General features: G+C 41.3%; 1 protein-coding gene across 2 annotated transcripts in view; it reads left to right on the top strand.

Moving 5' to 3' along the window:
* The first annotated feature begins 7,747 nt into the window (after window positions 1–7,747).
* The window catches only part of dph6 (diphthamine biosynthesis 6), a 59,928-nt gene continuing 52,008 nt past the window's right edge, over window positions 7,748–15,667 (top strand). For both annotated transcript variants that reach the window (XM_037072115.1, XM_037072116.1), the window contains exons 1-3: window positions 7,748–7,900; window positions 8,333–8,424; window positions 9,587–9,771. In XM_037072115.1, coding sequence (XP_036928010.1) covers window positions 7,878–7,900; window positions 8,333–8,424; window positions 9,587–9,771 — 300 coding nt within the window. In that variant the 5' untranslated portion in view covers window positions 7,748–7,877. The remainder of the gene's footprint in view (window positions 7,901–8,332; window positions 8,425–9,586; window positions 9,772–15,667) is intronic.

Here is a 15,667-nt window from a genome sequence, read left to right as displayed (position 1 = left end):
ACATTGCCCACAATGCAACTCAGCCACTGAGGTGCATCACTCGAATACACATGCAGTTTCATCCTGTGGCGCTTTGTGCTGCTTTCTTCACATATGCAGTAGTACCCCCCAAGACCTGTAAACACACTTAATGTGTCAAATTGGTGGGGTGACCCTTTAAATTCATACCATCTGGTAAAGTCTTCAACTCGGGCAATGTCATGTGATGATGATTTTTTTCCCAGGGGTTGTTTGTTTTCATACCACAGAGAAATAAATGGACCTCAATGTCTTACCTGCGGTAGGTAATCAATCTTTAAACTTATGGCATTCTTTAAACATTATCTCTACACCATTTGTAATCAGTGGACAAGAAGATCGTGTTTACCCACGTCCACAAACTGGAAGTCTGAATCGATGCACCACTGTCATCATCACCCTCCAGACAACCCCCGTCCCACTCTCGCCCCCTACCCCTTCACCACCCTTTGACCCTCCGGCCCTCCAACCTCTCCTCCCTAACACCGTCTCGTTCCTTGTTTCATTTTCATTACAACCCTCCTGCTGGGACTTGAACTTGTTGCCCCGCCTGAACTGGGGTGACAGCTCACTAAATCACTGCCTTTTAGTGGTGCTGCCCCCTTTTTTTATACACTTTAATCACCAGACTCCAGTAACCGGGAATATTGGGCCCAGTGTATGGAATTTGCCTCATAAAAGAGAAGGCAGAGGCCACTGATGTGCTTCTCATGGCAGAATCGCTGCTAGAATTCATCTCATTCTTGCTGAGACGGTGGCGGAGAGGGGGGGGATTGATGGAGTCGGGGGCCCTCTCGTACGGTTGACAATCAATTGCTCAGGATCAACAGGTTTTAGGCCGTAAACTTGAGGTCATCTCCTATCTAGCCGACAGTTTCTCATCTGGTGCTGCCGGCGTTAACGCTGGTGGGAGGCCTTGGATTTTGTTTGTTATTTATGGTTAGTCACAGGTTTGGAAATGGTTCTGAATGATCGGAGGCTATCTTTCACGCGGGGGCCTGTCACGGCTCTAGGACGGTTAACCCTCTGTGTGCATTCTGTGGCTGGGGAAGTGTAGGAGAAGATGGTTTATTTTAAGAAACTTCTCTATATGGAAAAATGTTTTTTATTTTGCATTTTATTCTACAAATTGCTCCCGTACTGAGGAAGATAACTCCACACAAATCCACGGCTGAATGCCTCTTTCTTTCTTTTCATCTTTCTCCTCCGCTAGCTTGTCATCAACACACACAGTTGCCTGCCTTGATCAATCCCTTTTTTTCCTCAGTGCTCATCCCTGCTCTGTCCTCCTCCTCCTCTGCCTCTATTTCATCTCCAACCCCAGCATTAATCCTTATCCTCCCTAAGGAAGCCCACTTCGTGCAGCAGCGGGGGTATTTAGAGCCAGTGTTGACATTGGACAGCACGTTAGACAAATATCCCCAACTCAGAAACCACAAGACAAATGGCAGACCCGGGCTCGCTGTGTTCTGGCAGGCAAGTCTTGCTGGCCTGGCTTAGCTGCGGCCAGCCATTCAGCCCAGGTGACGTCTTACTGCAGGGGAAAAAAAAAAAAAAAACTGACCGCCAAGGAGGGTAGGTAGATGGATGAAAGAAAAAAGTGGGGGCAGAGGAAGAAAGAGGGAGAGAGGGTAGAAAATGAAAGGAGGGACGAGCTAGTTAGGTTGAAAATAAAGGAAACAAAATCAGAACCAGAATGTTTGAGGATGGCTCGATCGAGAAATAACTGTAAGAAAAAAAAAGGTAAAATAATCTGGGGCTCAAACGTTGTGGCGACGATGATGTTTGATCTTCAGATGGAAGGGGGAAAAAAAACAACATTACTAAATCATTTGTCTCCGGAGACCTTTGCGCGGAGGGGTTTTGGCAAACCGGCAACTCCCACAGACAACCAGGTGGTGGCTTTGATTATGGGCGCACATGACATCATTCCAAGGTGGAGGCAAACACACACATACCCACACACAGGCAGCGCCTCACACGCAGACAGCGGCCCTGCGACTCCTGACGAGCTATCTACACACGCTCAACACATTACCACGCAGACAACACACACACACGCACTCTTCAGAGATATGGGGCCTGTTTTGACAACCGCCAAGTTGACTTGGCGTTGGTCAGACCGGAGCGTTCCAAGAAAAGCAAAGCGGACCCGCGAGAGGGCTGGGGCTTTTGTGTTTGTGGAGTGTCACACTTCATCACGAGGGGAACCCGTAACAGGCCCAGGAAGACCTTTGAAGCTATGGGAGGGGTGTGTGGGAATCGCCTCTGTGGCTACCTCTGATGTCAACTCCAATATTCTGATTGCAGGCTGTTTCCTGGATTAGGATTGTGTTTGTCGGCGGCGAGGGGAAACTGTCCGAGGATTGTATGTCAGAGAGCAGACGAACTAATTACAGATTCCCCACCAGACAATTTACAGATTAAAAAAAAAAAGTATTTTCGCCATTGTAATACTCAGTCAGCTCAGTTACAGCATTTATTTACAAAGCCAAAGCCAGAATTGATCCTTTAAATGCGAGTGATGAGTGAAGATGCACGGAAAGAAAAATAACCATCATCTTTTCAGTTTGTTTTGTCTAGAAATAATGATATGATATGTTCATACATGTATTATTCTAAGAGTTTTGTTTAAGACGTGATATATTAGTAGGGCTTGTAATGATGGTTTGCCGGTGGAGACAGGTACATACATTTTTTTTTTTATTCTAAGTATATAGTTTATATTACAGGGCTTGGAAGCTAAATGTCCAGCCGTTTGAATTACTGTCTCTGTAAGCCATTAGACTGAAGATCCTGTACGTAGAGCAGCAATTGGCAGCAGGGCCAGGTGATAGCAGTGCGTGCAACTTCGCTTTGGCTGCCTCACAATTAGTGGAATGGTGGCGTACTGTAATGGACCACATCCTTTTGGCGGCAGCTTCACAGGGCTCAACCACCGAAACCATAATTTGATCTGAGGATGCTAGAAGCAGGGCAAGACAATTTCAGAATCAAGGAGAAGTATTCAGGATATTGCATTTGTACTTACGGATGGTTGGCTGAGTTGGTTTTTTTTTTTTTTTTTTTGAATGTTGGAAAGTCTCTTTTCCTGTAGAGTTGGAGGGGTCAGACTGACTGTTTTATTTATTTTTGAAAATCTTGATTGATGCAGAAATACTTTTTGAGCCTCTCACTTACATTTGTGGTGTATATTTATACCTCCAGATTAAACATGGTTAAATGTAGAGCATGATACATCGCACAGAAATACTGACTACTGACTCCAAAACAGTTTTTAGTTGTCAGATGGTAGATCATTCAGCCACAGATGGACCATTATACATGCTAAACTTTAGCATGTTAGCATGCCATGCGCCCCCAGCATCATGGCTGTCTTTGTTTAATAACAATAATAATAAAAAATTGTCCACATATTCCTAACTTGCTTGGACTTTCTTCAAAACTCATATTACTGCTATTAAATTATTCTCAAGAAAAACAATGTGGACCCCCTTCAGGAGGATAACAGATTGTTTGATTGTAGTTGATTGTACAGTGCGACTCTTTTTCCACTTCAATCTATTTTTCACTGTCATAATATATTAGGGATGTGAAATGTTCGCAAAACCCCTTAATTAAATTGGCTGCCAAATCAATTAACGTAGGGTCAAAATACCCAATATAAATACAGGCAGCACTGAATCAGCACCACTTTTCCTAACCAGAGATATTTATTATTTCGAAACACCAAATAATAGTTATCAGCAAAATGATCTCAGGGCTTTCACAAAAGAGCAGCGGCTTAGGAGGCAAAACATATTTCATCCGTTTTTAATGCTCTATGTAGTTCAGATGCCAAATGGAACAGGGGTAAAAGCCAGATTTTCAATTGAGGGATTTAGAGGGGAAAAAAAAAAAAACTCAATTACTGTTTGCAGACTGGGGCTGTTGTTAAAGACGCTGCCATGATCAAACACAATTTGGATCAAACCGCGACTTTATTTCACATTCTCCCACATTTCCAATCAAGGACCGATTAGCCTCAGACATTAATGAGCCTACTAATCCATTTGGGCCCCTCGTGATAACAGTTAATTGTCTGTAAAAATGTGTACAGATCCCCGTTTGGGTTGTTTACTAACTGATTTGGATGTGGTTAGGCCCTAAAGAGGTATCATTATGTTGATAGTTCTTTGGAAAATGAGCCCCTGATGGAGGCAACACCAGAGTGGAATAGAGTTAAGAATACACGGGACTGCTCTCAGCCACTCACTTGAGTGCAAATTTATCACTGTTCGGAGATAACATTTGGCTGTCACCAGCTCTCACTGAACTTCATTTATATTTAGCATGAGTTTTCTGGGGGGGTTTTTCTCACTACTTATAGCTAAGGAAGTTAACATTTTTTAATGCTTCTTTTTTAACGTAAACCTCTGACAATTGGGTAGACATTGATGCACGCTGTAAGGTCCAGGAAAAAGAACTGGACTGCCAGATGTTCCAGGCAAACATCTTTAATTTGGCACCGCATTCTCTGTATCCCCCGCTACATATTTGTGGCTCAGCTGAAACTCCAAACTACAGTTAAATTCAAATCCAATTTGTGTTCAGCATAAAGTCAGAATAGGAACTGTACGTTGGCTTGAGCCATAGCAGAAAGTTCTGTTTGACATCAGTTGCTAATGTCACTTAGATGAGAGGAAATTTGGATAAATTTTGTTGCTCACGCTCCTTTGAGACAAATGAAAAATACTCAGAAAATGAAATGTTCTAATTAAGCTACTAGAGTCCAGTAGCACATGTTTGCCTCTGTCGTTATTAATCAGCCTCTATTTGACAGAAAATCATACAGGGTTGTAGTCGTTTGAGAATGCAGTTGGCAGAATAATAATTACTTTAAAATTGACCTTTCTTACATTCAATTTGACACTTTTTTCTTGTCACAATGCTGTGCCTATGCTCTAGTTAGGTTAAAAAAAAAAAAAAAAAAACTCAGTTAGGGTGAGACCAACACAATGTTTTGGCTTAAAACACCCTGTTTTGTCGCCACACAGACTTCTTGTCAATAATATCAGTTTTTTGGTGCCACGATAACAGCTGGATATATACCGAGGTCTTTAAAACAACCAGTGGTGCTGCGTTTACTAATTTTGGAAGACCATGGTCCCTCGTCAAAATACTGAGTGGCTCCACACTTGCAAATCATCCATCATATGTACCATTTTAGACTACAAAATCACGCACAAAGTTTTGTTTAAAATTGTGCCTGCTTACTCTGTCATGTTTAATCAAAGAAAATGAATATTCCACACACATTACAAGAAAATATTTTGCAAATACCCACAACCCACCATTCCTATTCAGAGGGAAGTATACATGACGCACTGTGTACTGTGCAGCACATGTACTTGCTTTGTCATGTTGTTGATGGGACCAGAAATATGTGTATGTGTGCTCTTGTGTGTGTGTGTGTGTGTGTGTGTGTGTCTGTATTCTGGCCACTCAGCGTGCAACCTTGGCTGGCCTGTTCTGACACTCAATTTATCGCTGTGTGATTTGAGGCCTTAGTTTCTCATTACGCCCCAAAGTTTTTGTGTCCTTGTGCGACAAAAATTAGTTTGTGTGTCTGTGTAAATCACCTGTCATATGCACATGCTCCTTTAAGAAAAGGCCAAGGGTGTCATTTGATTCCCGCTGCCTTGCTTTCATATTTATGCGTCTCATATTCACGTCCATTGGCTGTGTCTCAGTTGGGCTATCCATCAACACTTTTTATCCCCATCGCACCAACAATACGGACATAAAACGCTCTTTTACGTCAGCAAAATGCTGCCACAAATAAAGCCGGAACAACACACACCTTCTTTATTTGTCTGGGTAATAAACTACATAAATTAAAAGTGGTAAGTGACGCAATTTGAAGCTGGTCATATCGGCCTGTGCATTAATGGAAATTACCAGAGGCATTGAGGCTGTATTATAAAGTATTACCCACAAAATTGGAAAACATAGATGATATATTAATGAGTTCACAAAACTGAAGGACAACCAGACCCAGAGGGATGTGTCCTGCTCTCTCCAAGACATGGCCATTTTTCAAACCCACATGTTAAAGATACACTTTGAACACTGGATCACTCATTCTGCCAAATGAAATTTTCCAACACTTTGTGATGTATTCATTTTACAAATGTATTTGTAGTTCTTATTTGTTGTTGTGATGCACTGATTTATTTTAGCTTCCCTGTCCGGGGACAGAGGATGAATATTGCCTGTCCCAGTGTCTCAATAAAATAGTCATGGAAGTTTACATTTTTATTGTAGCCACACGAACTGATAAAATAATAATGAATCAAGGAGAAATGAACAAATACTGAACAAAGAAGGAAACAAAGGAACAAGGAAGAAGGAAAATACTCTGAATGTAGGACATCATGATATAGAGTATTAACACACCTTTTAACAAAACTTAGGAACAAAAAGAAAACGTCAAGTGAATTTAGAGCATATCCATCCAATAGAAAAGTAAACCCTGTTCTCAGTCTCTACCGCCTGTGCCACAATGCAAATGGTGCTCATCTGCAGGTTGTAGATTTTACCATATATAAAGGATGAATAAAACAAAACAAAACAAACAAAAACAAAAAAGGGAACCTAGTTAAAAGCGATGGGATGAAGAGACGTCTCTCTCAATTTTGTACACTCAAACAAAATCAGTTGCCGTTAGCCTGCTTAGGGGTAGAAGGTGAGGGAAGCACACAAAAGCCGTGCAATTATTCTGCTCTGGCACAACAACAGAGAGCAAAAAGAGCATCAAAGGCTTTCCTCTGAGCAAAATAGGGCTCCCTCAGAGGAAAAGTGCAACCTGTGTGTGAATACCGGTGCATGGACCTTTGGGCCTCTCTTGAGACACATAGAGGCAAAGGATGTGTGTTAGTGTCAGTGTTAGAGTTACACCACATATCCACTTTGATTACATTACAGTACACTGTGCCTCGACGGTACTTTAAATGGCAGTTTATGAAATTTGCTTTGAGAATGGTGAGTTTAAGAGAACTCAGATTCATGTTTTCACATGTAAAATGTGACAACATGTCCCCAAACCACATGCAACTTTTAATCAAGCACATGTAAAATGTGTTTTAGCTTATACCATATGTCGAAATATCATACATTAAAATGTAATAACATATTTATCTAAGTATTTATTGCACTGTTTGCATGTGGTTTTCATGTGGCTGTATATGGTTGAAATGACACAAAAAAACAGTCAAAGAATTGTTTCATTCAAATTTGATGCTTTACAATTCATTCAAATTTAAGATGAATAAAAATAAAAACAGTGCACATGTACCCACACTAGGTCTGCCCGAATTGTTGTTTGCATGCCCTGTTGTGTTGTGCGAAAGAGAGGTTACATTGTTATTTATTTATCTGTTTTCATAACATTTGCTTAGTCTTTTATTCATTGACATTAGTCATTTTATGTATTACTATTAATTTACTCACTTAAGTTCTGTATGTTTTTCAAGGATTTTTTGTCACCGGCTTGTTTCCTTAAACCCTTATTTAGCTGTAGTTATGTAACCAACCTTAATTCTCAATTGTTTTGCTTGCTTCACTTCATTATGGCCGTGTGTGTATTAAGCACATGTGAAAATGAACAGAACGAGAAAAAATGCCAGTTTTCTGGCCATTTTCTATCAGGCATATTTGAAGGCAGCTTAATATATAGATGGGTCCTCTACCAACCCGGAAGTCTAGCTCTCACATGTTGTTGTGTACATGCACCGGTTTGCAGAGCTCAGCTGTCACTTTGTGCACCGCTATCGCGAATACGTTGACGTCATAAAGCGCTTGAGAGAAAAAATAAGACGATGAAAGTGGTCGCGTTGATAAGGTAAACGCTCTTCTCCGTTTAAACGGTCTGTCCGATAAGTCACGGTTGTTTTTGCTAGCATGCCACTAACAGCATCTCAGATGTATTGCTGTGAAGACATGCAAGACAACCTGTCCCTATGCAGTCTCAGGTGTTTTATAACCTCCGTGGAGTTTGTTCAAACCCAGACTATACTATGTCTCTTGTACAAGTCGTGAGTTATCGACTATAAGGTATAAAAGTAAAAAAACAACAACGAAGAAGTACAAGAGTGGCACAGTAGTAAAGGTGGTTTTGAATAGAGCATCCTCAGTACAGCCACAACCAGGTTCCTCATCACTGAATATTAATACCACTTCATCACACACACATACCGTGATAATGTATAGCTCTGCATCTTAATGATTCAAATGCAGCCTTACCTCTGCGCCCATTTCTCATGCTGTGTTTCAGTGGGGGCAAAGACAGCTGCTACAACATGATGCAGTGTGTTGCTGCTGGCCACCAGATCGTAGCCCTGGCCAACCTCCGCCCGGCTAACACAGGTGAGGAAGATGCGCCGCCTGGGTTTATGATGTACAGGGGCAGGCTGGCCAATGTGGGCCAGGCAGCTGCACTTCTGCGGACCAGCAAACTGTGAACTGCACATGGACAAAGTACTGCAGAACTTTATGTTCACCAAAATCCCACAGGAGTGCTTGCTGCATGCCAGATGATATGCTGTGGCTCAGAGCTGCAACTATAAGGTCAAATATTTAATCAGCTGAAAATTAAACTGAATAATCCTTTAAACGTGTAGCGAATATGTTGGAAGTTTATGACTATCTGTCAAAGAATCAGACCAAGTGAAGACATCACTAAATGACTGGACATGACTATGTACATTTTCTTTATTTTCTGATGTTTTACGGACCAAACACGAGAAAATTAATAGGCATATTAAATGATAATGAAAATGATCATTAGTTACATCCCCGCTACAGTCCATGGTTACCTTGGCTGAAAGGAAGATTGATACCAGCTCAGTTATAACACATTAAATGAAGTTATTAGTACTGTCATCATCTAGTATGCACTGTTTGGTTCCCCTTGAATGGAATTCAACATAGTCTGTAAGTAAGTGAATCATACAAAACACAAAAGAACATAATAAAATTAACTTTTCATGGTGACTGATGTTTATTGGAGTTTTTCTTTCATTCAATAAAATTTTATTTTGAAAGGCTTGTTTTTTTCATGCCGGCACAGTGCCATTTTTATTTCATTATGGTACTTTTCAGAATAAAACAAACGACAATTGTAATGGTTATGATTTGAGTTTGAATAAGCTTCACTTATGTATTCATAGATATGTTGGCTATGTTATTCCATTTGCTGTGTTTCTGACAACATGGATCTCAGTGTAACTATTTGGTAGGTCCAGCTGTCCCAGTGGCATATGAATGTGTAATAAATGGTTTAGATGGTGTATGTTTTAACTGTCATTGTTCTAAATCTCCAATATAATCACAGTTGTGTAGTTTGATTAAATCTATAGCAATATACCAATATTACATAGCCTATACCCTGTCTGTCAGTTCTAACATGAGCTTGTTACCTTTTGAAATTAACATGAAATTAACATACTCGTTCTTACTGTTTATCAGACACATAATCAGTATCTCATCACCTCACAGTGGCTCAAACGTCTTTTCCTCTGTGCAACAGATGAGTTGGACAGCTACATGTACCAGACGGTGGGCCACCAGGCCATCGAGCTGTATGCTGAAGCCATGGATCTGCCCCTGTACAGACGCACCATCCAGGGCTCCAGCCTGGACACCAGCAGAAACTACAGTAAAACAGAGGGAGATGAGGTGGAGGACCTGTATGAGCTGCTGCACCTTGTCAAGGTAGGCCTCTCTTGTACCCATTTATTGTGAGAGATAAAGTGTGTTATTGTTGTAGTGCTGCGAGGCGGTGGGTTCGCGGTTCTTGACTTATTTATAGAAAGCTTATTTTACTGTTTGTTTTCTTTTATTCTTACATTTACACATAAATGATGCTGCATATATCTGTCAACCCAGGTCCTCTGGCCTGACCCCTCTTATTTCTCTTACACACAGTACACACGCACACATAGACATTTTACCAGTGTATTTATTGTCATAATTAGTGAAACTTTATACCTAAGTATTCTGTGGAACAAAATGACATAATTCAAACTGCAGGTCCATATAGGTCCAGAGAGTTCCCATAGCAACAAGTGTTCATAAACATAACCTCAACTTTTCCTCTTTTTTGTTTTACATTTATAAATATTTGATCAAAGTTATTTACACACACAGAAGAAACAAATCAACACTTGGCACCCCTCATTTGTCTTCATCCTTGCCACCTGCCAAATTCAAGCCCAAACTTCACATGTTTGTTAGCCTCCTTAGAAAAATCCCTGGCGCTCTTTCTCTTGCTAAATGATAAAATCTCTGTTAGAATGGAAAAGGTTCTTTAAAGTAATTACTGTGACTTTAATTAGGATACTTTGTAAGTAAACGTAGGAGCACTAAAGATTTACAATCACTGCGTTGTACATTATTCCCAAATTATCAATATTTTTTATTCAGCACCACACAAAGAGATCTGTTTATCTGGGCCTATTTATGGGATTATTTTTATGTAGTTTTATTCATTTATGTCCAAGTTGAAAAATATTGCAATCTAAAAAATAGAATATATGTATATATGTACACTTTTTATCACATCTTAAAAAGTGTTGAGACGTAATTGTGCGAGACTTCCTCAAAGAACTCAGAGCAAAATGAACAGAATACCTTAATTAATAACAGTATCAGACCATAAATCCGGAATAAATAATTTTTCAATTATAATAATTCAAATTTTTTCCCGACACATGATGTCTGATTCTTCACACGTTATTGAGAAATAGAGTGAATCTTTGAATACAATGCGACATAATTATGTGAGCTCACTTTTGCACTGCTTCACTGAGCGCATACAATAGCAGTCATCGTTTTGACTCCTTGCCACCACTGACTTATGCTTGACTGCTTTTTAGTGAACAAGCTCTCAGAGCACCACTAAACTTCTCATCTCTGCTAAGGTTCGTGACATATGTCACACTGTTGAGATGTTTTACAAGTCATTCTCTGTGGATTCAGAGTCACTTAATAGCCCATCAGCACCGTCTCAAAGAGACCCAGCTTGTCTAGCTGCATCTGGCCGGCTGTACACTAACAGTCCTTAGCGCCTATTGTGAAGTGCAATCAAGCTGCTCAGGAGATTAAAAAGCCATGTTAGTGCTTTTAGTCTGTCCTATTTGGTATGTCTTGATTTCACTTTCAAAGTGGAGTAAGTTTCCCTTTTATCTCACTCGGGGAAAATAGTGTGCCTGTTCTATCAGTTAATGAAAGTTTTATGTGTGAAGTTGGAGCGAGGTGCCCTTCAACAACTGGCTTCACAGGACAAACCCCATCCTTTTTTTTATCTAACTTGACAGAAGATCAGATGCAAAAATTAATCACCAAATTAATATTTCATCAAATACCACTTTTGCCAGGACGTTGTGAAAATATTCATTTGATGCCAAATTATGTATGAGACCTCGGTGGTCTGATGTGGTGCAGGGTGGCTGACTGACAGGTTGGAGACAAGTGCGTGTGTGTTTAACACACCGCTGGCACCGCCTGGCTACCTGACCGCCTGCAGCCATGAGGAAACTACCTGGACGCGCACTTCAACAGCAGCAACAGCTCTCCCTGCTGTCAGCGCAAACAGGGTGTGGGATTGATCCTGTGTAACACTTTTTCCCCCTCCGCACCCCCCAAAACAACCTCTCATTTTAGCTTGCAGCATCAAAATTTAAGAGCCTCTTATGGGATGGCGGATAGGAGTTTGTTGTTGAGATGGGAGTTGGCTTGACGTGGTGTAAATGAGAGAGAGCGAAGGAGAGGGGGGATGCTCGGTTCTTCCTGTAGGTCTGTGTGGAGACATGTTCATCCGGAGCTGAGGCTGCTCCAGGGCCCCTGCATGTCCACACACCGCCTGGGTGGCAAGGGCCAGTCAGCCTGCCTCAGGGCATTTCGCGCCCTCTGCCTGACTTTCTTTGTCGTCTTCAGTATAAATAGAAAGCTTTACACATGCGGCTACATGAAGAAAGCTCTTGTTTTTGTGTTATCTTTGGAGAACATTCACACAGGCTGATTCTTGGTTTTTGGGCTCTTAACGGTCAAATAGTGGACATCTCTCTCGTGCAAGATGCAACATACCAGCTCTGCCTGTGGTCAGGGCTCTAATTGCACAGGGCTGCTAATTTCCTATTTCCAGGGCTTCTCTTGTTTGACCTCACCAGTCATACAGGCCATAGATCAGGGCAGTTGGACCCCCACGGGGCCCTCATGGGCTAGCAGACCTCCAGTCGTCTCCCCATTTACCCCTCTCACCGCCATCAACAGACCTCCACCATAAACAACAGGCTTCCTCTCTCACTCGCTCTCACTGAGTGACGTCAACCATAAGGATCCAACTTTCTATCTCAGTTTTCAAGTTACTGCTAGCTGAGGTTGGCATTTTTAATTTTCTTTTCCTTTTTTACCACACTGTGAAATGTAGCAAACTATGGCTGTCGTGATACCCAAATGATAATCTATGATATAATCCAAGTTTATTAAAACATACGTATTTCAATACCACGGCAAAAAGAAAATAAGTCCAAGGCAAGCATAATAGGACACTTTTTTCATCATGCTGGTACAGAAAAAGTCACTGTCAACCCAAGCACTCTTCTAGCAAAGGTTAAAAAGCCTTAATATGAGTATTTCATACTTAAATTCGGAAAAAAACAGTGACATTTGTAACAGTGTTCATACCTGTGCAGCCTTAGGTTACAATGTCTAACTATAGAGTTGTGTTTTTTTTTATAGCTGTGGTACTTGGATTCTACCTATTTGCAATTAATGGATTAGAATCATTTTAAACTTGTATCGGAAATGTATCAAAGTATTTATACTATTGACAACCCCACACTAATCGCATTTGAATCCACACAATTCAGAGCATCTCAAATCTCCATTCAGAGAGTCATAGATTATGGTCATATTCAGTCCATTCATGTCCAACACATATGCCTTGTTGACAAGATTTTTATTTTTTTTTACCACCAGGAAGTTTGTGGTGTTGACTGGTGAAGGAAATGATAGAAGAAGGAGTAAGAAAGAGAGAGAGAGAGAGAAAAAAAAAAGACTTCTTCTGATAATGAGCTGTTAAATCACCCTCACTGAAAAAAAAAACAGTTTTAGCATGAAAAAAATGTGTTCTGTTTGGGAAAAGTGTGATATTTTGAAAGATTCTTTCTAGCAGTTTGAATTAATTAGAAGTTACAAGATTATATTTGGCAAATGACACTTGAGCTTAGATGAAAGAATCTTTTTTTTTTTTTCTCAGATCCGGAGTTGATGAGTTTTAAGTGGATATTTTTCCCCTCCTTCTCCTCCTCTCATGGTGCTGGCAACAGGCCCCTGTAGCATGAGCCAACAGTGCCATCTACGGATCAGTCTCAGGAGCTGAAGAGGCTTCTCTACGCTCTGGCCTCTCTTGGAGAATGTTTGGAGCCATTCAAAAGACTCAAAGGAGGAGATCATATTCTTCAGAACCATTGTTGATAGAGGGGGGGAAAAAAAGTCTAATTATAATAGAAAAAAATGAGCCATCCATCCCCTGGCGGTAGTGATAATGGCAGAATGACAATGTGGCCCTATCGTTGGCTCCTTTGCTCTCATCGCTGGCTGTGTATGGCAGTGTGTCTTTGAAGTTGGTAACCTGATAGACATGCAAGCCACTGCATACCCCATCCCATCGTGCGAGGTGCTGATCTTTGAACCAGCTCTTTAAGGGGGAGGAATAACAGTTTTGTCAGCGGCGGGGCGGGTGGGGGCTGCTTCACTTGTGGACATCTATGGCTGTAAAAAGGTATATTTTCATAAAGCGGATGACGTCACTGCGTCCTCTGTCAGGCTTCAAAGGCAAGCGATATAAACATAATGTAAAAAAGGAATGAAACATTTTGATCTGTGGCTTGCAATTCAAATACGGTCTTTGTTCATGTCAGAGTGTCTTTGTTTGTGTGGATTCTCGAACCGGGTTTCGTCAGCTGTGTGTCCATACTTCATGCGTGTGCTGGTCGGTCTGCTCTCCGCTGCGGTGATCTGCTCTGATGTGTGATACAGATCAGCAGTGTCAGTCACCCCTGGCTGTAACGCCAGTCCCCCCGAAGCCCCGCAAAAACCCCTCATATTAGTCATATCACATCCCTCAAGTCCTTTATCCTCTTCTCTGTGCTCTGTGACCTGACACAGGGGCTCTTTATGCCCCATGACCCTGCTTGTGTGTGTGTATGTGTGTGTGCCCGCGCACGCTCGTGTGCTCAAGGTCGGGTCAAATCAGGCCTCTGTTACATGATAACAGGTCTATCTCTGTTCTCCTTACACACCTCTGCCTCTCTTTTTTTTCTGCCCCAGTTTCCCCTCATTCAACACCCTGCGGTGGAACCAAGTGCTGTCACTGCTATCATCCCCCCTGCACACTCTTTTTCATTGCCACATCCAACCGCAAACTGCTTGATGTTGCACATATTGTAGTTATGTTTTGTATTTATATATATATTTTTATGTATAAGTTGTTTCAAGAATCTTTATAGTGGTTTCTTTTCATATTTGTACAGAAGGGTGGCAGTCTGGCCAAGAATATGAATACAGCAACGCGTTCGATTGCGATGACTGTTCACAGTCAAAATTGCAGTCTTTGCTCTCAATTGTTAAACGTAGACTAGAGCCAGAGCTGAAAGAGCCTATGAATTTGTACTTTTGTGAAAACACAATAAGGTGTTAACAACAAGCCACAAGGCTGCCAAACACGCGTCAGCATGTCTGTTGGGGACATCTCCAACCGTTTTCTGTGGAGACTGAAGCTGGCTGTTTTTCATGGGACGTTTGACCATCTCCAGCCTTTTTGGTGGTATTTTATTTCCCAACTCTGATGTTTTCCTAAATCTAACATACACTAAACCTAGTGAGTAGAGCGTAAGTACAGCGCTGTGACAAAAGAGATTTAGATACTAAACAATTTGTCAAGTTGCAGGAAACATTATGTTTTTTAATAAAAGTACTAAGGGTTGCGATTGGGTTGTGTAACCCATGCGAAGTAATTAATTCAGTCAGCACAACCGTCTAGTTGCCTTCATCGCTCTGCTGCTGTGTTCACATGGCGTGGATCTGCTAGTTAATGAGGTTATGTGAAGTTTGGAAAGAACATTAAATGCTGTGATCTCTAAGTTTCACCTGAAATGTAGATTGTGGATGCCTTCAAAATCAATCACACACAAAAAAAGTGCCTGTCCCTGCTTTTACTTACTATTTTTGTAGATGATTTTAGGCAGATACAACATTTTACAAGATATAGACATTGGGCCTTGAAAGCAGCGCAGCCTATAGGGCACGGATGGCGGTGGGCTTTGGAAGCGGCGAAACTCGAGCTTCAGTCGCGCGATGTAGTAATAGATCATTTATTTTAAAAGAGATAGTGACTCTGTTGCAGCAACTCCGCAACCTTTGAGCTGATGAATGAAGACAAAGACATTTAAGCTCATTAGAGTGATGAGGAACAATAGATGATATCTACGCACACGTTCCTTTCTGCCAGCTCTAATTAGCCGCACTGTGACATCTCTGTCGTACCGCGACCCGGATTTGAGTACGATGGAAATGTTACTTTCAGATCTAATTTCCTATCCTGTAA

This window comes from Acanthopagrus latus, chromosome 16 (assembly GCF_904848185.1).
Source record: "Acanthopagrus latus isolate v.2019 chromosome 16, fAcaLat1.1, whole genome shotgun sequence".
Lineage (NCBI taxonomy): Eukaryota > Metazoa > Chordata > Actinopteri > Spariformes > Sparidae > Acanthopagrus > Acanthopagrus latus.
This window is presented reverse-complemented; position numbering and strand designations above follow the sequence as displayed.